This window comes from Pygoscelis adeliae, unplaced genomic scaffold, assembly GCF_000699105.1.
Source record: "Pygoscelis adeliae isolate BGI_AS28 unplaced genomic scaffold, ASM69910v1 Scaffold232, whole genome shotgun sequence".
Lineage (NCBI taxonomy): Eukaryota > Metazoa > Chordata > Aves > Sphenisciformes > Spheniscidae > Pygoscelis > Pygoscelis adeliae.
Window position 1 is genome coordinate 1,064,374 of NW_008824473.1, and position 27,087 is coordinate 1,091,460.

The 27,087-nt window shown below is 36.7% G+C and overlaps 1 protein-coding gene across 1 annotated transcript in view; it reads left to right on the forward strand.

Annotated features, from left to right (window-relative positions):
• Positions 1 to 27,087, forward strand: part of ANKS1B (ankyrin repeat and sterile alpha motif domain containing 1B) — a 450,276-nt gene that overhangs the window by 142,473 nt on the left and 280,716 nt on the right. The window contains 1 exon segment of the mRNA XM_009321298.1: positions 22,091 to 22,227. Within this exon segment, the coding sequence (XP_009319573.1) occupies positions 22,091 to 22,227 (137 nt within the window).

Genomic DNA, 27,087 nt, shown 5'->3' on the forward strand with positions numbered 1-27,087 from the left:
CTACCTATAAGCAAACCAGTGCAAAGTGGCCACAAGAAGGAACCATCACACTGCCAGATATACAAAATTGCCTGGATGAATGGAAATTCAAGAGGCTAGCCTTAGTCACCCATGCTTCATCATTTCGAAACTGTAATTGATCTGAAGGATCATGCACTAACTTTTCTGAAGTCCACTCACCCAAATTGCTTCAAACAGAAGGACTGCTAGTAGAGCTGTATTTCATTTAAGCACACTTTTTAAACCAGAGATAGCAGGATATAGTGCACTTAAACACATGACCTACAGTCTAACTCCTCAGGATTAAATACTTTCAGTGATTAAGAAAGATCATCTTAGCTGTGTAGAGAGAAGAGCATAATAATGGAATCTCTTATGAAGCAGAGTAACTGCAATATACAACACTTGGTCCAGAACCATCTGAAAATAGCTAGAGTCTATGAAATTTAGCCTAAATTGACACCAGTGTTTCTGAAGCAACTGATTCTCCATGAAAGCTTTTGGTATTGTGGTGCATATTCAAAATCATTACTACCTACCTGCTGTGAGTGCTGAATTTCCTAAGTACTAAGTCTCAGACCTGGTGTGTCAGGGAGCAGCAAGGGCCAGCTGCTCCTTCAGGGATGGGGAGACAGGAGCAAAGGAGACTACCATGACTGGCAGGGCAGGGGCTTCACTAGTCAGGGCCCTATCTCACCACCCATGAGCAGAGCAGACCTAGAGATCATGGCCAGGTTCAGCCAAGAGCCCAGATCATCAAGCAAGTTTGTGCTGATGAGGTAGATCTAAAGTCAAGCTAGAAAGCCAATATGCAGGTCAGGATCAGGTCCGGTGATGGCTAGGAAGGTTCGTGATGACAAGACCAGGTCCAAGGTCAAGCTGGGAAATCAGCCCATGAGTTGGGGTCTGGATGCACAGGGCAGAGGCATGGGCATAAGCACAAGACAGGCACTCCTCCAGCGTAGCTCAAGCAGGAACTAAAGGCCCCAGGCTGAGCTGAAATGGTGTCTCCAGGAAGGGGGATGTGAATGGAGAAGGTCAGAAGGCTGGTCAGGGCCATTAAAGCTTATTAGTGCCTCAAGGCCTGACATCATGTATGAATGATAATCAGTGTCCCTTATTCTTCTGTCTATCACTCAAGGAGACAGTATCTCCAAAGAGTATAATTCATCTGTATGTTGAGTGAGAAGTGAAGAGCCACTCAGAGCTTGTCAATAAGGAACATGAAGCATAGGTGTGTATCGTAATGTGAGTCATGCATCGGTTTGGTGGAGTAGATAACTGACAAAAGAGGCTTGCTTGTGTTTCCATAACAACCTAATAGCTGAAGTCCTTCTTAGGCAGCAAGTGGTTTCTCTTCTAAGAAATTTTTGGCCTTAGGGAAATGCTCCCATTATTAAGTAAAGTTTCCCAGTTCTCAGGATGCTTTATACAGTCTAATCCCCCTTTACCTTTAGCACAGAAAAAGATTCATTGGCCATGAAGTCTCACAGTGCCCTGACATGATGGGGATATTCCCCTTAAAGGGAGAAAACTTAGTTTCTAGCCTTTGTGTAGTTCCTTTAATAAACGTCTCAAGATACATCTTAAAAATAGTTGGGGTTTTGTGCCTGTTACTCTGAATAGAAGTCTGTTTCAGAACCACATGTGCTAGTGATTAAGAAGCTTCTCATTTCCAACCTCAGTGTATTCATGGCCAACTGAAGTCAAGACAGAGGAACCCTAACATACTGTCTTTGGCTAAGTCAGAGCTCTCCAGCAGCTCTTCAAGAAGCAATTCTGGGCAGCCTCTGAATGATTCTGAAAATCTCTTATTGCCCTTATGCGTGTCTATCTGTACGGCCTTGTCATGGTGGCTAGAGGACTCCAAAGGGTAATAAAATGTCACATACAGGTCTTCCAAAAGTGTGTACTCTGTATCATAGTATGTTCAAGTTATTTTGTCTTACTTCTGTATGTATGCATCCATTTAAGGTATTGACCTCTATAGAAATCTGGATGGTATTATTTACATACTGTGCCCGAATATCCTTGCCTTTTTCTGTGTAAGAAGAGGAGAGTGAAGGTATAAGGATTATAAGAAGACCTGAAGTGGTTGAACCAAAAAACATGTATTTTTTCAATTAAATGTTATGTTTAGTCCAGCCAAAACTATTTTTCTGGTTTTGCTGTTTATTTACCTGCTTTTTAGTGAAATTTAATTTAAAGTGAAAATTGAAAATTATCAAACAATTTTCAGCTGTATTTTTCAGTCAATAACTTATTCATAGTGAAATATAATGCCCAGCCTTAGTTATAAGACCTATACATACTTTTTCTCTGCTCCTCTTTGTCTTCCTTTAACCTGTGTCTGAGCCATGTGGAGAGAATTTGGCTATGGTACAGAATTTCTCAATTTACTTGTTTTTACAGGTTAATTTATAAAGACGTAAGGATCACATTCAGAGCTTCAAGATACAAATCTTTGCCAGAACAGAGTGTATGGGAAACCAGACTAACGTTCTGACTGAGTTTCAGTGACTACACGTTTCGTATTTGTCATTCCTACTGCCACAGTATAGAATGCACAGTTCTTACCAGAAGCAATTTTGTCTAATGCACTAGCATATGTTTTTTAATTTTTTAATTTCACGTGGCATTTTAATAAAGGTTAAGAGAGTGCTGATGGAAGAATAAAATATACAATAGCTCTTCTATCATGCATTTTGTTGTTTTTTCTTCAGTACAGCTAGTACTTGTTTTAAGCACCTTTCAAAAAATGTGAAAGAAAAGATTTCTGAAAATTATGCCTGGAGAGTGTTTGCTGATATAGTTGTTCCTATAATATAAATTATAAATTTATAATTTATTTTCTATTTTTAAGTGTTTTCTGGCATTTTATAGTTCTTTTTATTTTCTCTAAGTACAAATCCCCAAAATATGGGCAGCTTGGGAGTTCTGTTTTATCATAATGTCATTTTCATACCCATTTTCTGTATTTCTGATGTTATTTTCATAGTTCTTTGAGTACAGTTAGGATGCTTTATATTAGCTTTTTTGGTACTGTATCTCTTAGAGGAGCACAGTTTACCTGTGTTTCTGGTCCTATGTTAATTACTATTTTGTTGATAGGTGTTATTAACCTACTGATTTTGACCAGTAGGTCTTCAAGTGATCTGAGTCTCAGAGGCTGGCATATATTCCTAACCTCATTGATGTTAGGGCATGTTTTGCCATGGACTTGAGTTGGGTTATATTTTCACCATATATAACTTCTTCCAAAAGAAGGGTCTTTATTAAAATTAGAAATTAGTGAATTAAGTATTGATATGAGAACAGGAAAAATGTGTCTTGTAGTATAAGATGAAAAATGAGGTACTCTCTGTGAGAATACTTCCCTTTTCTTCTGATTTCATATGAAATCAGGAGAGGATACCTCTTAAGGTATTATAACACTGTTGTAGTTGGAAGTGGCTGTAGATGGGTCAGTGTGGTGTGCATCTCTGATTTCTGCCCAGTTAGCTACCTCCCTAAAATCACATTCTGACAACATGTGAAAGCTATGACCCATTTTAATTATCTTTGGATGGGTTTCAGGAGGTGGGTGAGATAGCCTGAAAATTCTTTCTACAGTGAAGTTCATTCCTAGGTAGTTCAGGTAAGCCAGGTTTCTGGTATCACCTATGAAACAGATCCAGGTGATCCATATACACTTTATGTATACAGGTCCTGTTCCATATTCTTTCTTTATATGGCTGTAGCCTGCTGTCAGTAGAGTTATACCAACAGTGCATATATCCCCTATCTAATGTTTAAAGAATAAAACATATCCACTCTTTATTGTTTCAATTTCTCGTACGATGTGGGAATCGGCTTCCTTGATAGAATTTACAAAGGGAGATGAAAAATAAAATTTAACTCCTGTGGTGCAAAATAAGCGCCATTTTCATTAGGGTGTGACTCAAATGGTAAATGTATTAACAGAACAAATGGATAAATGAGAGAAGATGAATGATAAAAGATTTCAATAATAGTTCATCCACCTCTGCTTCCACTCTAAGCAGTCCTGGGCAGCGTGAGATAAAGCCATAGGTTGCCCTAACGCAACTGTTCCCTTAGTTATTCTATATTTTAAACAGAGCAATTTTGTATTTGGACAAACTTCTGTTATCATAAAATTCTCATATTAAACAACAACTAGAAAATTGAAATACTCCAATTTTGCCATCACTTGAGTGGCAGATTCTAACTACAAAGCACTATGTTAAAAGTTGATTCTTTGCTGTGTTGGGAATAAAAAAAGTCCTGCTTTTTTGTTTCATTTCACCTCTTGCCTTTTGACAAAAGCAGAATTTATCAGCAAAGCAAAAATATAACATCAGTATCACAAACCGAGAAGCAAACAGTGGAAGCATTCAGTGATCGCTGTTCCTTGTGTCATACTTTCTTGACTGATTCTTTCCCATTTAACTGGCAGCTTTCAGAATCCCAGCAAAGAGCATTAAGAGAAATTAGGTTTATACAGGCTTTTTGGCCCTCCTCACACCCCCCAGTGGTATTTGTAGGAAAAAGATGGGTAAAATTGTTACCTTTTTTTTTTCATTTGGGTAGTCTGGAAAGAGCAAGCGAGTGATATATACAGTGGATACTTCTTATGCACATACATCTGGAACCATTCATTATTAACTTTTTAAAATTACCTCAGTTGCAAACATAGGCCACTTTAATAAATTTTAATAACCCAAATGTAATATTAACCCAAATGTATTGTAAAAGTGAATGCCAAATTAACTATTTACTTGTATTAAACAAACTTATAGTTTCATTTAAAAAAACAGGGTAACTAGTAAGATCCAATTTCTCTGAAGCAATGCTAATTTGCATGACCTATGCCCCTCTCATTTATTATTAATGGTGATCCATATCAGCTATTCCATTATTCCTGATGTCAGGCTGAAAGCCTATAGCTACTAAGGTTACTCCATTAGCTTCCTTTTAGTCTTCTCAAATCTTATCAATATTCTAAGTGCTATTACGAAACAGCACCATTTGTCGAGATAACTTCTTGCCAGATTTTTCTAAACTCTTGGATACAAATTAGATAGATCTGTTGATTAAAAATTTCTAGCTTTAGTAACTCTCATTTAAACATTCCCTTTGGATATTTTCATATGAGCATATTTTCATCTGGGTTTCTGTTTGGTATTTAAGGAAAATATTTCACATCTCTATTTTTTTATAACATTGTTTCTCCTGCCACATTTCTAGAGTAATGTGTCATAATTTGGTTTGTTCCATTGTCCATTTCCCCCACTCCTTTATGTCCTTGATGCAGCAGAGGTCTTGTGGAGAAACAGCATTATAATCATCATTAAAGACTTCTTCAGAATGCGTATGCACAGAAGGCTGATTTGAGGTTGCACATGCCACGTCAATTCTTACATATCGCAGCTCTAATGTACTTTCCTTTACAACCTTATCATCCCTCTAAGAGGTTTTTAGTATATAATTAAGATAATTGCTCCCCATCATATGCTCCTCTGGATAATCTCTCTGATAACATCCTTAACAATGAAATGTTATTCTTAAAAATACTCCGTCGTTTCTGAAGTTAAAGCACATGGGAATGACTGATACCACATGACCAGTTCATTATCAAAATAGGTGCAGGTCTCCACCCATCCAGTATGTTCCAGTAAATAAGTTTATGTTGTTAAAGTAATTCCACTTTCCAAAGGACTAGCTTACATTTTCTCTGCAAAGTGAGAGAAAAAGGCTGCTGCTTGACATATACTAAACATTTTCTGGCGATTCATTACTTTTTATTATTATTCATTAAAGTACAGTTGAAAAAAATTAGCTTTCATGGGAGTTTTGGGCAATTTTTGCAAATGAGTGCTCATCAAAGTGCATGCATTCTGACCAACACTCAGTTTCATCCATCCTGGTGTGATTACCAGCCAGAATGATCTCATTATACACTTGACTGCATGCTGTCAGACAAAACCCCTAATTCAAAGGAACATAATTATTTTGAGGTATTTTGCATTTTAAATCCCATATGCAAATATTTAGCAGGATTTGAGTTTTTCTTTGTTAAATGACCATTAGTTGCAGCATCCTTTGCAAGTAATTTTGAGTCAGGGATGAAATACATAGACCGTATACAACATATTCCATGTTGTAGTATGTAGTCTAGTAAGTAATCCTATGCTTCAAAATGCTCCTGAGATTGTTTTATAATTGAGCAGATGTAAATGATAGTACCTTTTATAAGTGGCAATAACTTAATAGATACATGAGGAATAATATTGCTATAAAACCCATCAAATTGCTAATATTAGCGGTAATAGTAAACCTTCATCTTACCATTAATTTGTTTACATTTTACATGCGTCTGGTATATTCTTGAGGAATATAAGCTTGTGTAATGGGTATAGCACTGCATGGAGATCTTCAGTATGCGTTTAGCTAATATTATATGTCTCCTGGTACACCTGTGAATATTCTACAAACCTTAAATTGAATTTTCTACAAAGCTTTTCAGGTTAAATCTTACTCCATATTAGAAGTTGGGAGGAACCAGTTGTCTTGACTTCATACTTTTTATTCTGTTATACTCAAGACTTTGCATATTGTCCTATTTTGCATTAAGATGAAACTGAATCCTAAAATTTGGGAGATCCAGTGCTCAAGTATTAGTGCTTCACTTGACTTACATCTCTAATGCAATAAGGTTCAAATACTATAAAAAAAGCTAAACTTGTTTTCAGAAACACTGTAGATGCAACAGGAAATGCAATATAGATATGTCTTGAATCACACAAAGAACTCAGCTGTCTTTTGTGGAAGATGAATTTCTCCACTGTTTGGTCTCTCAATTTCAGATGATAAAGCTGCTCAACTCTGAATGATTAATCATTAGACACTGCAACATATATATCTTAGGATGATCTAGACATTCTCAGCTGTTGCAGAAAGTTATGACATTAACAATGCTCCTGACTCTCCTGCTCCTTGTGTAGTTTTTCAGGCTTTTTTTGATATTTTGTATTAAAGTTTGCAAGTTTAACAAAGTTTATTAGGGAGTGTTTTGTGACTTGCTGTAGATGGTGATTAGATGTGTACTCTACAGGTGCCTTGTAGCACAGTCATTATTAAGTGATTGCCTTCAGTTTAGGTATTAGACTTGATGACTTGGGCAATCCCTTCTATTTCTATGATGTCCCATATCAGGGCACTTACCTGGGATGTGGGGGATCAAGCTGAGAACCCTAAGTACCAGGCTATAATGTGAGTGAGTATACCTGTATCACGGGATGTGAGAATGCTATTCAGCGCTGGGCCCATGTTTCACATCTTATCTGCATCCCAGCTGCATGTCAGACCGAGATACATGAACTCAGTCCCCGCCCCGCTCTGTCAGAATAGGGCTGAGCTCCAGGAGGACCCATGGACTGGATGATCAAAAGATCAGGTCTGTGGGATAGCTGCCCTGCAGTCTTTGGGTTTTTTTTTCCCATTAGTCCTTCTCACAAAAGACTTCCATCCTGCTCCGAGAACTATTTCTGATGAAAATATCCTGAAAATGATACATTTCCCCAAGAAAATCAGTTTGGATTAATCAGTTTTTATATGGTGAAAAGAATTTGTCAAAAGATTCACGACCAGCTATACACTGCATTCATGCATCGGTTTGGTGGCTCTGCTAACAGACAGATACTGAGGTGTCTCTGGATCATAGCTCTGCCTGCTCCCCCCTCACTGTTTTCCATAATTTCTTCTCTGTAGGGATCATTTACTGCCACACAGTTACTGTGCTTTTTCAAATACTGTAGTGAAGAGTCACTGGCTTTGATATGAATGCAGTTAGTAACCTTGCTCTCTTTTCTACAGTTCTAGTAGACTTAGCATAGCAATAACTCCTCCCTCTACCCACTGCCAAACAAACGGGAAGTTTTTTAGCTTATATCATACGATCAACTGAATATGCGTACTAATAATTTTATTTCCGCATTGGCCTGAATCAGATCTAAATACTATCTTTTAGGATAAAAACCCCATACTCTATTTCTACTGTCTTTATTTCTCCAGTAAGTAACAACTTAAATGTTGTCATTTCGTGAAAAATTTGAGTTATTGTATTTAACATTTCAATACCTTTAATTGTGTTCTACTGGGAACTCACTTTTTCAAGAGAATATGATATGTTTTATGAGTTTTTTTAATAAACTTTTCTACTAACTCTAGTACATTTGGAAAGTGGAAATCTGGGCATAGCTTGCTAAATTTTGTTAAAATCAAAATATTTGTGAAAATATTAAGCAATTACTGAAATAAAATATTTTTGTACATAATGAACAGATTTATTTGTTTTATTCAGTGTCAGAGATGATTAAAAAATAGAAAAACATTGATTCCTACTGAAGGTAATCTGTTGCATTCTGTAAAAAAAAAAATTTTTTTTCTCCTGTTCTATTTTAAGTTAAATAAAAAACACTCGTTTACTTCCATTTTCTCTGCTTCTGTCTCCCTTTCTGCATCTGCTAGTCCTGATGGCAGTATGTAGCTTGCTGCCAAAAAGTTTCCTTCTATTACTTTACAGAGATTTCATTTTTGTCCTTTCTATATACCATTTTCATTTTTGTGCCATCTCAAAAGGAAATTTGAAGGGTGCAAGAGATGTAGGATTTTGCTATATATCAAAATGGGATGGGAATGGGTTCGTATTGCCAATCCACAAACGTATAGATGTAGCATATCTTTACTAGCAGCTAATGATATAATAATTTTCTGCTTCAACAGGATATCAAACTAGTCTTTTCCTTTTTTTCTGGTATACCTTCAAATATGGCAGATTTGGAAGAACCCATACGAAAGAATATTTTCAACTCAGTTGCTTTATTGTTTTCAGAAAGCAGGAAGAGTCTTCAGAAGGACCATTTCATATTTTTTGCTCCAGGGCAGGTTATATTATTCTTTGTATAATACAATATATCACTATACGCAGTAGTATCTGTTCTGGATGAGGATATTAAAACAGCTGTTTGTAAAAATATTCTTTCCACTCTAGCTCCAGCTGTTCAGCCCATGTCATTTTTCTTTCAGATTTTATTCCCTCCCTGCTGGAAGATGCTTAAATAATATAGTGCAATTAAAACTAGTTTCTTACCAGTAGTGCTGGGATCGAAACTAAATTTTTCTCCAAGAGCATTTCCATTATTTTGACATCTATTTCTGTCTTACATTATAATGAAAAAATATCAGAACTTTCTGTGAATATCGTGTAAGTTAAATTTGCAAAAAATACTTTTTTTCTGATCAATTATATAGGTTGTTTTTCAGAGTTTTTCTCATTTAACCTGTAATAACTTAAACAAGGATTTGCCATTGATAAATTTAACAAAAGTGTTAAATGCCTTGTGAAGCCATTGCAAACAAAAAGCAATACATTTTGTAAATTGCTTGTCCAACTGCTAGATACCAGCCTGAAAAACACAATGTGGGATGAATTTGTGACTCATATTCTAATGGAATAAGGACATTTGCAGTATGAAGTTGTTGGTGGTTAGGAGTTCTGGCAGTAAGAGTGACAGGAATTCTGTGAATCCTGCCTTTTGTTTTCACTAAATATTTAGCTGTATTCCAGTGTAATTTAATTGTAATTCTTTAGTGTAGTTTAAGACTTGAAGTTAAGGAATGTTGAATAGTTTAAAGCCATATTTTTCTCCATAAAACTTGGCAAAAAAAGCATACTTTCACTTAATTATGATCCCTCTTTTGGTATTAGTATTTGGATGGGATCAGCTACTCCATTTCTGACCCACCATGTTGGAATATTCCTTCTTGTCTGAATATACTGATTTGCCTCTATGTCAAACAAACGGGCCAAAGCTGCATGGTCTAGAAACTGTGATTTATTCATTTGCTATCAACAGCAAATACAAAGAGCATACCTCTTCAATATATGTGAAGTTTTGTGCTATCTTTATCATCCCTTTATATAGTTAACTGTAGCTCCTAAAAATTCCAAAGATCTACCCAAACTCTTTATCTGTGGTCTCTATAAGAAATGTAGTAGGTTGCATTATTTGGAACACTTAATAGGAAGAATTTTAAGAAATCTGCAAAGCTAACTTGTGGATCTTAGAGAACCTAAAACCAAAACAAGAAGAGAAAACCACTGAGGCGAACCGCATACTGTGACAGTAACTAAATTAAATATGCTGAAGTGTATAGAAGATTCTAAACACTCAGAGCAGAAGTTGTGTAAATCCTGCTTTGTCACTCAGAAGGTGAGCTTAATAATGTGTGAATATATAATACTGTTATAACATATAATTTAATTTAAATTGCAGCAGATAGAAAATAAATTAATGCAGGAATATTAGTAAAAAGGGTAGAATTTGAGTATTTTTCAGAAGAAAATGCTAAGTATAAATAAAAATATGTAAAAGTAATATATGGCAAAATTGTTTTGGTGTGTTAATTATAAAAAACATAATTTGGAAATTAAATAATACAATCAAGTGTTTGGGTTTTTTTTAGTTGCTAAAAACTCTAATGCTGTAGTGCCACAAATTAGCTGTTAATGGTTGGAAACTGGATTCTGTTATTCCAAAACTATGCACAGTATTTCATTTATCTTTCTCAAAACATTTGGACATTATCAGGGCAACATATTGGACTAGATAGCTGGTCCACTCTGGTACAGATATTTCCTTATTGCTTTCAAAATAAACAGCAAATACTTTTAAGATTCCCTGACTTCTGACTATGTATTAGTAGTGCACACTACCTGTTGGATAAATTCTTTATGCTTAATGAGTATACTGTTACACTGGATACAATATACATTTTGAGTTTGGAACAAAATACTTTTTTCCATGTAAATATATATTAAATACAAAAATCTAAATTTTCAGAGTGAGAGTTGAGCTCTCTGAAGTTGTTCAAAAATTTAGATACTTTGAATAAGAATAACTGGATATTAAAGGATATTAAAACATTTTAAAACATGATTTCTTGCTCTCTGGCTTTAAAACGTTTTGGTTAGCTTTTTGACTTCAGTGTTCTGATAAAGAGCTTTATTACCTAATTAATACTTCAGAAGAACTGAAGCTCATGAAAATATAGTTTTGTCCATAAATTGCATTTCATTGCAACTAAAGATAGACATATATTGGAAGGTTTATCTTCAAGACTGCTTAAATTCTTTATTAACTGAGCTTGATCCCTGGGGACTATGGCTATCATCAGCATTATTTAAATGATTTGAGAGCACTTACTCTCATCACCTTTTGCAGTTTGTATTCTGGGGTAATTTGAAAATGTAGCCTAATTCACTAATCATCTATTGCATTTGCAATAGTAGAATACTTTCTCTGCACAGCACAGTTTGGTGATTCTCTTTGGATTATAGGAGAAGCCTTGTGAAATACTAAGGCATGCATATGATAGCATTCAGTGGCCTCTCACCGATGAGTTAAATTTAAAAATAAGCACAGACGTCCCCAATATGTATCATTCTTTTTTGCAGGATGTTTTTTTTTACAAGACTACTAGGCATTCCAGTTTTTAGTGAATGATTGAAATAAACAAAAATATTTTGGCACCTGTAACTACACCCTGTGCTTTTCATTGAACTTCCAGAAACATGATGACTACATGCTGAGACAAGGCAAATGTAGAAATCTATGAAATACCTGTCATAGGCAAGTGCAGTCATTTCACTACAAACCTTTTAAACATGGAAAAGCCAACAAAAACCCCATTTCACAAAAAATAAGTATATGGCAACTGTGTAGCATTGTTTTTGAATGCTCAATTAGACATCAACAGCTTGCAGAGGCAGTCTCAAAAGGTTACTCAGGAAATGGTGGAAATCACCCATCATCTCTCATTAGTACTTAATAAGAGATGTTTTTCCAGACAGTTGCCTAGTATTACAACGGTTATGCAAGCTTGAAGCAGTTCCAAAGTCTATTTCTGCAGGTGGGTGATTAGAGGAAATAAAAAGTTGATAATAGTCATACCCAACTCTTGTGGATGATGCAGAAACAACTAAGCAGACCCCCTGCTGCCGCTGGAATGCACTTCGCTAGTAATTAATTCCAAACACAGTCCTGAAATAGCTGCCACATCCAAGACTGGGCCAGTTACAGCTTCAAGTGCTTTCAACAAGACAGTTGCAGATATATATTTACAATCCTACTCAGAGCAATGGTTATTCAGGTTTAAGTGTGTGGGAAACAAAACAAGTTCAAAAGAACAAATTCAAACAGTTTAGTCCAACCGTTCTCTCTATGCATCCAGTGTAGCTACCTACTGATTCTATTATTCAGTATTCCATCTGCTCTTTTGAAATGTCTCCTGTAATGTTCATTCTTTGAAATGCTGAAATACATGATTGTCCTTATCTGTAGTTCCTAGATTTATGCCATGTTGAATAGTCATGTAGGAGAGAAAATTTGCTTTGGGGATTTAGTCAAGTTAAAACAATTTTAAAGCTGAATCCTATACTATGGAAAATTGCCTAGTCCCTCAATTTGGGCTGCTATGTAACATGAACATTTTTGTTATCTGCCTGACAAAATAGGAGATTTTCTGTTCTTTTCCTGGGTTTCTGTATGATACACAGCCTGGCTTAGTTTACTGTATGCAATTGCTGTGAATCTTTGTAATAGGTCCACCACTTACAGGAGACATCACATTTTTATCACACATCCTATTCAAGAAATTTTATACATGGCAGCTTTGTATCAAATCAGGGCAATTCTTACTATTTTGTGACCTACTCTCAGTTTTGGGTCTTTGTTAGTTTCTTCGTACTTCTTGACTTGGGCTCCTGCTTTGTAAATTTACTGCTGGTGGAATCCAGCAGCCTAGATTGACCCACAGTGAATGAACTGAGCCTAAGTAGCGCTGTCTCCATACAAAATGTTCAGATATATTGTTTTAAGACTTGCACTGAAATGTGTCTATGGGCATGTTTTAGTGTAATGGGGTGATTCTCCTTGCTCTGCCTTAGAAAGGGTTAACTGTGTTTTAATGAGCCCTCTGTAAGCTTCAGGAAGATCACTGTGCCCAAATTACCATATGGAATAGGATTCAGATGATTCTTCATGTGGGCCTGGGTCTCTCTCTCACTTTTAGAAAAAGCTCAGCAACGGTAGGAAAGATTCCCTGAGGCATAATCTGGACAAGTTTCTTGGTCTTCTCCTCAGCACGAGGATATCAGCATATCCCTGATAAAACTTCCATATCTTTGGTTATCCCTGGAATCAGAAAATACTGGTTTATCTATCGCTCCAGTGTGGTTGTAAGCGGCAAGTCTTCTTTCATTCCAGTTATGAAGCTTTTTAAAGGACTAGATGATCATTCCCCCATTATTGAAGAGCACTAAAATCTAGTCCTTATGGTACTATCTATGATGGGACCTACATTAAACTGTTCATTTCTTAGCCAGTCTGTGAAACTAGCTCTGCTGGTGGCTGTGACCTCTGTGAGGAGATGTATGTAAATTCAGTCACTGGTGACTGATCCTTCAGAAATAGTACTATTTCCATGTTATCTCCTTTTGTACTCTTCCAAGATTTCTGTTGAGGTTATGACTGATTTCTATCCGAGACAGATGATTAGCCTCGTCATGTTCTTTTCAGAGCTTTGTGCCTCCATATAACACATTTGATGTTAAGAGGCCATGTAACATGTACAGACAAAGGCGTTCCAACATTTTTCCTAAAGACAGATCCAAAACCATAGAAATTGCCAAACTGGATAAGTGTTTCTGTAGTATTTTCTAATAGTATTTTCTAATAGCAAATTGAGTCTGCTATAACTGATCAAACTTAGGTCTGTCTTGATACCACACTAAAAAGCATTTTGATCCCAGACAACACCAAGCCATCTGGAGCTTTATTCACATTTTTGCATTATCCTGATGCTGGGGTGCCCAAAACAGATGCAGGGTTTTGGCCCACCTTCAAGTAGTTTGAAACATTGCATGAAATCTTCCACACTGAGCAGAGCTTGAGGAGTAAAAGGAAGTTATTTACTGGTAATAGGGTGCCTTTGAAGTTGTTGTCTATATATGTATGCAGGTGTATCTATATATATTTATGCATATGTATATATGTGCACGTTCACTTTCCACCCTTTTTCTTTCTCCTGGATTTGCAGTGTACAAATCTATCCAGGCCCTGAGGTTATAGTATAAAGCTCTACAAGGTCATAATGATTAGGCTTTGTGCTTTAAGTATTTTGTTCATGCCTAGTATTATATTTTCAGAGGTTTTAGAATTTAGTATATATATATATATATATATACACACACACACGATTAGATGTGTAGCATATAATCTAGTTCTAGATTATTACTGGTCCACACCTTTAAAGTTAAATATATATTTCTTCCATTCTTATAGCAAATTGTAAATCTCAGCATATAGTATTTAAGTGACTCCACAAATAATTGGAATGTGGAAATAAAATAGGCTGAGTATACATTTGCATTTTGGTTCAGAGCACTGGATGTGAATTTGAAATAAATCATAGTTCCTAGTTACTATTCATTGCTTTAGTCACAGGCTGGTTTTGGAGCACATAAACCAGACTCCTTTTTGATCTGAAGCTCCATTTCAGTATGGGGTCCTTTTGGAAGCTGTGAGGTACATGGATAGTGGGGGGTTTTGGTAGAATGAATAAGATGCTACATAGTCCTAAAAATTCAACCCACATATATTCTAAATGGAGTGTCATGGGGATCAACTGCTTTGATCTGTTGATCCATTGCCATTACACTAAATTGTAGAAATAACTGATGTAATAGCTAGTATAGACATAACTGTAGATTTTGAAAAGGACGCTAGCATGTTTCTTTGATGAAAGTGGAAAACTACAGATTAACTGTGTGTTCCATTGTGAAGATTTATTTCTGAGGTGAAATCTAATTATATTTCTGGAATATGGACTGACTTTTGGCTTTTGATATTTCACTTGCTGAGATGTGATAGGAAGTGTTCTGGTTGGTATATTGATATCTGCCCAATAGTTAATATTGTGGCATTATATACATATAGTGCCTTTTCTTTGTGTACATTATGAGAAAAATTGTCTTTAGAAAAGTTCCAGTGAGCAGTTTGTCCTCACAGTACATGGATAGTGGGATGAAAATTTTGATGGAACACTTGTTGAACTGTGGTGATATGGTGCATTACTATCCGTAAGGGCATTTTTCTCTACGGAGCATACCATACGAAAGAAGACAATCCTCCACTAACTGACTACTGATGTCACACAGCACAGTAAAAGGCGAAGTTCCCAGAGCATGATTTTTTTTATATAGTTTCAGTTAGACTGTTAACATTTTTATGTTTTTGCCTGACATCTTAGTAGATGACAGCTGTAAAAGAACACCATACTTTGCTCTTACAATATACTAAAAGAAGACAATATTCACTTTCATTTTGCTTTCTCCAGACTCAAATCTGAATGATCCTTAAAAGCATAAAGCAGTCACTATATCCATGAGTAGGAGCTCCTTGCACTACCCTCTTTAGCTGACATCTTGTTATCCTGTAAACTTCAGAAAAAGGCTTATTATAGCCTTGGAGCACTGAGATGTCACTAGTTAACTGTGCTTGGGCTGTTGAACCTTGCCCTATTTGTCTACGGTAGAAGTGGCTGAGTTAGCTGTCTAGACTTTGTTTAAAACTAATGCATATCTTAGTATAATCAATGAAGTTTAGGGCTTCTTCCTCTGACCTAATATTTCTTCAGTATAATATATCTAAATATAGAATATGTTCTAAATTCTAATTAACACTATTTTAACTGGTTTTCATTGACCTAAAGACGAGTTTAGTATGCTCACTGAAATGTAGCTGTATTTCAAGGAATCCCACCTTGCAAGTCTGAAGATCAGTTTCTGAATTGCTCAAGGCTTTTGAGAACAAACTAATGCCATTTCTGTGGAAAGCAACTTAGTTACTAGCATATGAATACAGAAGTTTAACTTTAGGCCCTGAATTTTGTTTCCTTATTAGACATATATAATAGGTTACATAATGTCATTCTCATTTTATTCAGAAATTCTTTTTGTACTAAAGGACTGCATTGCGAATGAATCACTGAATACTTGTAATGTCAGTGATAGTAGACCAACTTTTCTTCCTGTGTGTCATGGTTTAACCTCAGCCAGCCACTGAGCACCACACAGCCACTCATTCATTCCCCCTGCCTCGGTGGGATGGGGCAGAGAATGGGAAGAGTAAAAGTGAGAAAACTCTTGGGTTGAGGTAAGAACAGTTTAATAATTGAAATAAAACAAAGTAAAATAGTAATAATAGTAATAACAACAACAACAACAATAATAATAACAACAATAGAAGAATATACAAAGCAAGTGATGCACGAAGAATATACAAAGCAAGTGATGCAGGTGCTCACCACCTGCTGACTGATGCCCAGCCAGTCCTCGAGCAGCGGTCACTGGCCCCCGGCCAACTCCCTCCAGTTTATTTACTGAGTATGATGTCATATGGTATGGAATATCCCTTTGGCCAGTTTGGGTCAGCTGTCCTGGCTATGCCCCCTCCCAGCTTCTTGTGCCCCTCCAGCCTTCTCAGTCGGTAGAGCATGGGAAGCTGAACAGTCCTTGACTAGTGTAAGCACTACTTAGCAACAACTAAAACATCGGTGTGTTATCAACATTGTTCTCATCCTAAATCCAAAACACAGCACTGTACCAGCTACTAGGAAGAAAATTAACTCTATCCCAGCCGAAACCAGGACACTATGAAAGGATTGGTTATGGTCTTAATTCTTGTATCTTTTGTGTGAGACATGATGTTAGTGTGCATTCGTAGTTAAACATTTTTATGAACAAGATAACTGTATGGTCATATTAATCAAGCTTCAACAACATTGAACTGGATAACAGATAAAACAACACTGTGCAAAAAGCATCTTTTTTTATTGCAATTGTATTATATATGACAGTGTGGTGAAAAAAGATTTTGTGAGAGGTTTTGTGCTTCCTTACTCCCTTAACATTCTCATAAATAGGTGCTGTAAAAAATAAACGTTTCCCATATGAAATTACTTAAAAACTCTTAAGTTCATAAATTTAAAAAAAAAATTATGTGAATTAGTTCTTATTCAATGCTATTCAATTTCTTTTTATCATTTTCCTGTAAGAATATATAAAACAACTACTGGTGAAATATGGTATAACTGGAACAGACCAGTAAAAAGCTAGTTTGGATTTCTGGATTTGGTGGAGTTGGTTCAATATTAATAGGTTTTAGTGTAACTGAAATCAAGCCGCCTGTCTGTAATCAAAGGGTGTAGCTCTAATTCAAATAATGCTAGTGTGACTTGAGAGTAAAAAGGTTTTTTTAAATGGTGGTAGGAGCAACCTGACCTTCAACTTCCAAGCAATGATGTCATCATTTGTCATCAGTCTTTTGATGCATAAGGAAAAGACTAATATGCACAGGCAAGTTGTATGAAGCACTAGTGCGACTATTGCTGTAAATACTGAGTCTGCTTCTACTGTAAATGTTTCAAAAATTGGGAAAAGTAGCAAATAGAATTTTGAGAGTTATTAAGATTTGGAAAATAAGATTAAGATTAAGATTAAGATGTGGAAGCCTGTCTAACCCCGTGAGCAATTTAAGAAGTACCGTCTTTTTTCAGATGTCCATGAGATGGTTAGTGGTACAAGTGATCCATAGTGGCATTGTAACACTTTCTGTCCTTTAAAACCTTGTATGCTGAGCCAATCAATCAACCAACAAACAAAGCAAATTAGTAAGATTTGCCAGGATGTAAATCAGCATAGCTATTTTTATAGTCCACACTAGATGAGTCCAGTTAATCCAAAAACTGAGTTCATCTAACCTTTTAAAAAATTATTTTGGTTATTCTGGACATAGAAAACATAACATAATATTTTTTTTTTATCCTATTCTATTTCCTTTGCCCTGAAACAAAGGAAAGGGAGGATGAAAGTCTTCAGTAACCATTTTTAAAAATCAGAATAAGCTCTAATTACATAATCCTTGTGACAGTTTCACATGTATGAAGGAGGCAGGAAGGAATATTGTTAGAGCATGCTGCAGTTCAGTAATTTTTAGCTACCAGATGATCCCTGGAGCCTGATGTTATCTGACTCGTACAGAAACATCTCTTAGTTTACTGCAACTTGAGCCAAGAACTAGAAGAGAATGACAGCCATAAATACTTCCCTGTTGGGCCCATCTATAGCACCTATTAGAAACTCAGCATGGGAGATAATCTTTCCTAGGTAAATTTGGTAGGTTCTCAAGTTTCCAAGTTCTTTCTACCATGAAACGTTCCACTGAAACTTGCAGTATTACCATTATGGTTACCTAAAGAGAAAAAAAAAAACATTTACTTTAGTTTTGTTACCAGAGAAAGAGAAAAGAAAATGAAAACATAATTATTATATCATTTAATTACAAAAGAAAATATATTCAAATCCATTCTTAATGAAACTATGAGTACTGTATGCATAAACAGAGAAGTCGCCCAAATCGGTTGCAGGAACTAATTTGATGGTGATATTCTCTCTCTGATGGAGCAGACCCAGGTAGTAAATCGTTATTGGTTGCCTAATGGGAAGATCCTACTGTGAAAATAAACAGCTGTCCACAATAAAGAAATTGTTTACAAGAAACTATTATGTGTCAGACACTTCATTCCCTTGAGAAAGGAGCGAAGGCATGAAATACTGAGCAGTTGGATTTTTTCTGGAATGTTTATTTCAAAGAAAAATATTTGAATTTTTCTGGTAAAGCTTTATTTTTAGATTCTAATAGCATGATCCTTTCATGTATTACCACTTTAGTTTGCTTGGAAGGAAAGACTGTAACTACTGTTTTTGAGATTGCTGTATATTATGTATGTTCCTGAATTCATTACAGTTGTATGCATACACTGTACCTGGAGAAGTTTTTCTCAGCCCCATCGAGTGGGGCATGTAATAGCCCTGCCTCTCCTAATGAATATCTTCCAATAAATTTTCATTCCAAGAATTTCACTTCTGGTCAGATTGATGCTTCTCAGGTGGGACTGTATCTAGGGGCAAAGCCTAGTCTTCAGTGACCTGTTATTGAAGAGGGTCAACAAAATCTTGCTCATACAACTTGACCCCTCTATAAATATCTTCTGAATATTTAAAGCGTGAGTAAACTAAGCTGAGGTGACTATCATCAAGGGCTTGAAAGAGAATGAAATAGTGGGCGGAAAACTGTGTTCATTACCACCAGCACGAATCTGTATTTCTAGCTGTCTGTCCTTTGCGTGGTGCATCTTTGAGATACTTCCACATCTGCAAGACTTCCTGATTTCACGTGCAAGGCTTTCATGTGCTAAACAGCTAAAGGACAGCTGTGCTTAAGCACAGTCACACAGGCTTTACAGCAAAAGAACAGTGACAGAAGCTCAGGGACTGCTGAAGTACCGGGGAGTTTGTGTACTTTATAGGTTTAACTGTTTGTCAGAGACAATCATTCTGTTTGTTTCTCACATCAGTAAGTAAATAAGTGCACTAAGCACACTTAACTAGACTCGCATGGAACATTTCTCACTCTAGAAGTTATTTCTTAGCTTCCTAGGTGGTGCCTGTATTACCACGTCTTGGCAGCAGTATAGTTCCTTGTTTGGTATCTCCATACACAGTGCAGGGCTCTCTCAAAGCAAGTCTCTGATTCCTCAGTCAGGGAGGTTCATTGGTAATTATCTATTGATGAGTCTGTCCATAGACTGAAAGAAGATGATATTTCATATTCTGGAGCAAAAGAGGATAAGACTTTCAGCTCAATTAAGATGCTCCTAACACTCATATTTAGTCTTCATCCTCACTATGAGATTTCCAAAGACTATGGCAAGGCCTTGGTGGGGTGTCTTCTTGTCAAATCCCTGTCCGTCCTTTGATGAGCTAGGCTTTCAAATCACAGGATATTCATTCACGTTCTGCACATAAACAATTTTCCAGTTAGATGCCAGGCCAGACAGGAAAGTATAAGAGAGACCTAAGGCTTTCTGGAATGCCATCCAAGTTCTTTCGTGAAAGGGATGTTACTATGAAGATTCACCTTAAGTTCCTTTCTAAGGCTGTATAAAAATTTGTTTGGTTCATTGTATTAACACATACGTATTACTTTCTGAATGAAATTAATTCAGATCCAAGATTTCTTTCCACATTTGCAATGATTCAGGAAGACCCCTTCTATGTCTTAAGACTGCATACCTAAAGGACTGGCAGTTTTGATGCAGACACTTTTCAACAAAGTTGTAATTGTCTGTGACAGGGAGGGTTCACACTGTCAGACCTCAGGTAACACCTGAGGTTTTGTATGGGATGTCTCCGTTATGGGTGTCTGCCAGACTGCCACCTGAACTTTTGTTTACACTTTCATTAAGTGTAACACTATTGCTGAAACATTCCAGCCTGGTATTCCCTTTAGAACAGTTTGTCGGTCTGTATTTGACCAAAATCTTTAAGACCTCATTCACATATGTAGTGTTTCTACAGGGAGTATTTCTTAGAATCATGCATGCTATGAAAGTATCTGTAAGTTGAAAAGGCCATAAAGTTTACATTCTTGCAACTGTTCTTCTTTATCCTTTGTTAGCTACATTAATGTAACTGGGATTTCCTTCCCTTTGAAATCTCTGTTATACTTCCAAGAATTCTCCCAGGCCAGTAGGATTGAGAGGGAGAAGCTTCTGTCATTGCTTTCACAGTGGCATTTGTGGCTTGCACAGATGGAGGACTTGTGACTTCTGCAACTGCAGAAGTTGGTTAGGCACAAATTCTGTAGCTTACAGCACTGGAGCTGCTTTTGTTTATTTGGAGTTTGGGTTTTTTTGGAGTGGATTTGCCCACAGAGTGAAAGTACATATTGGAGAGCCACCTCAATTACAAATAAATAGACTTTCTTCTGTGAACTCTGCAGGCTGTCAGTTGAGGCCCACAGACATGAGATTTGAATGTAATCATTGTCTTAATGCAGAGCTGCAGGTGTTATAGCACATTTAGGAACATGGAGCACATGCCTTTGTGACCCACAAAGGAAGGTACTCTGTAGATTCACAGACACCGTAAAGATCACCATGACCATGCACAGGCAATGGCATTTTCCCCAGAATCTGAACTAAAGTATTTCTTTAATAATACAATTCTAAAGGCATGAAGTAATGTGGAGCTTTTGGCCTCCTGCTAAGTCATTCTGGTGCTTGGTTACCATCACAGCTGGGAAGCTATGCCTTATTTCATAGTCCTCTCTATCCTCTGACCTGATTTTCACTAACTTTATCTTACATTGTTCAAACAGCATTAAGAACATTTAGAGAAGGTAAGAATGATACTTTAAGTCCCTTTAATGGTCCTTCACAGTGCCATAAAATGGTAATAACATCACAAAATATGTCCGAACAGCAGTTTCCCATATACCTGCAGGTATGTAGACATTTTTAAGCCAGCTGTAGCTTATCTAGCTGAGATACTGCTAGAAAGGTAGCTACTGCAGTGCACAGCTCTATGGAGGATGGAAATTTCATCAGAGGAGCTGAATATGTTTTCGTGCAATTAATCCTCTCTGATCTGTTACGTCACTCACAGTGTCGAGGAAAATTGTCACTGACGGCTATTAGCATGCTCTAAGTTGAGTGTGTGTTTATATAACTTGTTGAACTGGGTCGTATGTGTTAGGATTTTCCAGGATGAGATATGAGTTGCATTAGAAAGCTCCCTTTTAAGTCAGCCCTGTTATAGTGATAGTACTTGGATTCACAATCATTAATTCAGGGTTACAAAAGTAAAATATTTGAGTTTGTTTTGTGCCTTATTTTATTTAGGTATTAAGAGAGTGCTATATCCTACCTTAACACAGAATGAATGTATGAGCTGATAAAATAAGTGTAGATATGCAATATATTCCTTACCAAATACATTTAAATTATAACAGGTTTTGTAAGTTGAAATAGTGTTCTGAGTAGCGTTCTGTTTTCAAAATAATTTTTTTATTTTAAAATTTATGAAATACTTGTAAGTTCACATAAATGCTATTTTTATTCACAGATAATGCACCTCAGGTAGCAATTACCGCACCAGGATCTGGTAACCATAGAAACAGCTCTACAGGCCCAACACCTGACTGCTCTCCTCCATCACCAGACACTGCACTTAAAAACATAGTGAAAGTTATACGTCCTCAGGTAGGTGATCACCATAAGCATCCTCTTATTAGTTGTGTTTTTCATTTTAGATGCAGGCTATGATGCATGTATTTTAAGAGGATGTTATCGCTATACACATATGAATAGGTCAAAGACAGATAAACCAAACACAAAATACTTTTTGTACTTAGGAAGCAATCTTGATAGCAGGAGAACATAGAATATTTTACGTATGAGCCCAACAATGTACAGAGAGATATCAGTACGTTTTTCTTATAGCATTAATAATGAATGAAGTCTTTATGTAATATTTTGTATTTTTATGTACTATTAGTTTTCTTCCAAGTTTATGTTCTGGTTTTATCAGTATTAATTCCCCGTTACTTTTTCAGGTTTTCTTTCCTCTTTCTTTATCTCTATTTACATGGTCCCATGTTTCATACCTTCTTTAGTTTACCTTCTTGCATAGTGCTTTTTCTAAACTGTCATCCTTCCCAACTATATGTATTTCTAATAGTGTTTGGTAAACAAAATGCTTAATGTGTGGAAGACTTGAGAGCCCCTTGTAATTCTTTAAGGAGTACAGCCTTTTAAAATAAAAGCTTTAAAATAAATAAACTTTATTCAGTAGTATAGAGGTAATCAGCATAGAGGACGTTATTTTAGAATCACAGGATAACATAGATCAGAAGAAACCTCAGGGGATTATCTAGTTCCCTGCTTAAACAGGCATGATATTAGGTGCGTCAGAGCTAGCTGTGACAACTACACAATGAATTGGCTAATTGTGAAACTTTTTTGGTGTGAACCGAAAGAACTTCTATTCCTCTCCTACCAATTATTGGGTTCAAATGCAGCCATCTGGTCTTCATTGCTGAGCTGACCTCTGCAACTGAGCCATTTTGATGCTAGTGGATGCAGGCTTTATATCATCAGTATGTTGCTGGTATTTGTGTTACTTGAGAAGTAAGCTGATGGATACATGATATTTTGGTGACAATTATATAGTGCAGATTGTTTTGGTGCCACACAAGTGATGGAGGTGGATCTTCCTTTCAATACTCATGGGAGCACACGGTTCAGAAGGTCTTGCAGAATTAAAGGTAATTACTAGGTGCACCTGCCATTTCTCTCTAGGAGCCATTGGTTTCCTATGGCTGACGCTGTCAGTGCACAGTAATTCTAACAATTGGCTGGTGCAGCGCATCCCTCTGTGACACTACAGTAGTTTGGGTTCCGCATCCTGGTTTAAATCTGGGTTGCAGGGGATCTAAAATAACAGCTTCTTCTCCTTTTCTCTTTTTATAGTTGCTTCTTGTTTTGCTTGTTCCTGTAGTCTCTCTGTCCCTCCCACCCTACATCAGTATAGTACTGAAATGCCTCCTTCCCTCTAAGCTGTTTTTTATAGTAGGCGGCAAGCAAACAGAAAGGTATTGGAATATTGTTGGAACAAGCTTATTGAAAATAGCATTTAAAAAGCTGTTTCCATCATGATATTGCCAACAGATGGACCCGGAACACTGAATGGTGATGTTCTCCTGCTAGTTAACCCTGAATGGATTCAGCAGATTCTGGGGAGTTATTTTCAAATTTAAATCATACCATTTACTGACTCCCAGTATTCTCATCATTCTGCAGAACAAAAGCTAGCTGTGTGATATATATGGTCAGAACTTTACCATGTTTGCTAAAATGTCTCTCATGTGGCCCTACATGTGGCATACTTCCTATGCAGAAAACAACAGCAGAAGGGCACATGTAGGCTAGTGCATAATGTATGTTGTAAATCTATGTGCTAATACACAAGATGTTGGATGCGCTATAGCATTCAGATCCCATTATGCTTCTTCTTTCTCCATGTATTTTATGCACATTTCTTCAGTATTCTTCCTTTTCTTTTTGTTGCTTACCTAATCACCTCCCCTCAAGATCTCAGTCCAAGAATTTAGACAAAGAAGTTGTAGATGTTTGCAATGTGATGTTTGCAAACCATTAGTGTTAATTCTGCCTGCATATTTAATTCCTTTATTCCATGCCTCCTGCATTCAATTACATGGCAAGCTCTTTGAAGGTTAACACAATAGGATTCTATTCTTGACTGACCTCTCACTACTCATGTAAAACTAATGAATAGTGTTACACAATACATGCAACATAATTAATTTTCTGTTGTCTGCCAGGGCCTCTTTGTACTTTTCTAGCAAAATAAACAGATTTTAAGCAGATCTAAGACAGGGATCATATAAATTTCCAAAACAGCTGTCACTCCTTTCCCCTTTTCATATGGCTTGTGCATCCAGCATTGAAGGTGCCACTGAAAGGCAGAACGGGAAACTCTTCAGCAGCTAGTTTTGCACTAGGCAGGCTTTGGTAGCTTGGATGAAACTGCCAGGGAAGTCTGGCCTTTCAACTCATATTGTTATTTTCATTTATAGCCTTACTTATCTTTCCTGGAGTGTTGTGTGTATAAGTTTACCCGCAGTGAGAAGAAACGCTGTGTTAACTACTCTCTGTGATCTGTGTAAGCAGCAGCAGAGGGGACCAAAGATTCTTTCCTCTCACCAGTCTAGTGAGGGCAGGCAGTGGCAGACAGTGGAAAAAGAGAAACCTGGTGAGCTGGGTTTGGAGGCAGAGGTGGGAGTCATTCTGCCTCCTGTTTTCTTTGGCCAGGTACCTAAGACTGTGTGCCGGCTTACATGATGGCAGTGCATATACATGCTTCAACTCCTGACAGATTCTGGAGATGTTTGTATGAATATGAGGTTTAGCACAGCACAGTGGCCTCTCCCCTCTCCTGTTCCAGACGCTCATGTACTAAACCCAGCTTGGTGGGGGAATCTGTCAGCTAGACCTGCTGCATGGGGTCCCTGAAGAGGGAGGGGGTTGTGATGCTGCACTGCCAGCCCATGGGGTGAAAGTACCACAGCTGGGATGTATGAGACAGGAACAATCTCATACACAGAGTGTGAATTCTGAGAGGTCTGGGTCATGGTCAGTTAAGAGATTCCTCAGAGGGCACTCAAAATTTGTCCTTTTCCTTCTAGATGTCTCTTAAACTGGCCCTAATTCTCCCCTTCTTATATTAAAAACGTGCCCTCACAAAACCTGACTGAGAATTTCTCTTTTCTTCCCACCTTTCACTCACATTTCTGAAAATTTATCCTTTCTTCAGTTTTTTATGATGAATTTTGAGGTAAGAAACCTGCAGTTTGTTGTGACCTTACCACTTGTCCCTTAAGAGATCCCATTGCTTTCTAAAATCTGTCTAAAAACTCTCTTTGGATATGTCTCAACTCTTCAATTCAGTGTGCTGTTACTAAAGCTGAAGCCTATTTTAACTGAAATGGTGTATCTCCCTGGCACAGTGCAGCACTCTGGAGAGATACTAACTCAGATATCAGAAGCAGTGTTAAGTCCAGTGCCACAGTCCTGAAGATAGCTCACTTAGTAATTCAGGGATGTGTGCTATGTTATTTGTGCACCTTAGCTATGGCCTGTACCTGTGATCTAGCATTTTGCAAAAACACGTCTTGTTGTCAAATTTTCCAAGGGTCAGACTCTGAAAAAGAGGATTTGTTGAAAAGTTACATATATACAGATAAGAAACAAACAGAATTTAGTTCAGAGTTTGAATCACTTGATCATTTTTTTCCAGATTGTCCAGACAAATCTTAGTAAGTTTTTAACTCATGAATTGCTGATGAATGAAAGCTTTGAGAAAGTAATACGGTTTCAAGTTAGAGACATACGCCTCTGTGAAGTATACTAACAGCACATGGGAGAAAAAATGAGATGTGGTAGAAGACCAAGTAGGTTAATGTGTTAACTGAAGTCCTCTGAAATTTTAGGCTCTCTTCCAAGTTTTAACTTAGTTTTGTTAGTACATATAGTAAAATATATCCTACCTTATCGGAACTGGAATTTTTGAAGGTGACAGTGAAATTGAGTTTGTTCTACAACAATTCCTATAGCTCTTGGTCTGGATAAAGCCTGAACAAAATTTGGCTGCATGTGACACTTCATGTATTTTTTATATTAGCCACTCAATTTAATAAGACTCTCCTTACTTTAACATATTTCTTTGTTCAGCTCCATTTGAACAAATAAACTATATACATAGAGAGAGAAAGAGCATGTTTTTTCCTAAGAGACTGTTTCTTTTGACAGTGCTATTCACTTGTGGATCATTGGCCAATTCTTATAAAATTGAATTCTGACTTCTCACCTTTTAAATTCTTTATTAAATGTAATCCAGCATTTGCATATTCTCTTCTTGTCTTTCTAACGTATGTTTCAAATGGCTAACTGTAGATAAAGCTTTTGATGTCTAAATGTGGATTATTTAAAAATGACCTAGATTTTATGTATCATAAATTAGTATTGTCCCCATTTTATGTGAATAAGTAAACTCCCGAAGAGTTATTTCAGTGATATAAACAGGGCTTCTGGTAGAAAGACAAAGGAACAGAGAATTTCAGTGTTTCTGACATAATGGAATTTCATCATCTTGTTCTTGCTGGTTTTATTGCTAAGATCTGCAATAATCTATTAATATTTTTTTTTTCTTGTGGGTTTGGATGTGCTGTCTTTACATTAGTCATCATTTTTTCTATTTATCTTTTTTAACCTCTTTAAACAAAGTTACAGTTCCACCTAGGGTTCATTGTTCCTCTGGCTAAGACATCTAGCAATATAATAGAAGAAAGTAGTTTAAATGTTAGAGGACAAAAGAAATTGTCTCATTTTTCTGCAAGTAGTAATAGAATCCTGCAGGACATCTGTAGCCTCTGATAGACCTATCCCACTTGTTTGGGCTACCAGATGTGCTTTGCCTAATGTACAACTATTCTGTCCATACACAGCGAGCCTGGCATGCCTATGTAGGTGTAGTTCCTCTAG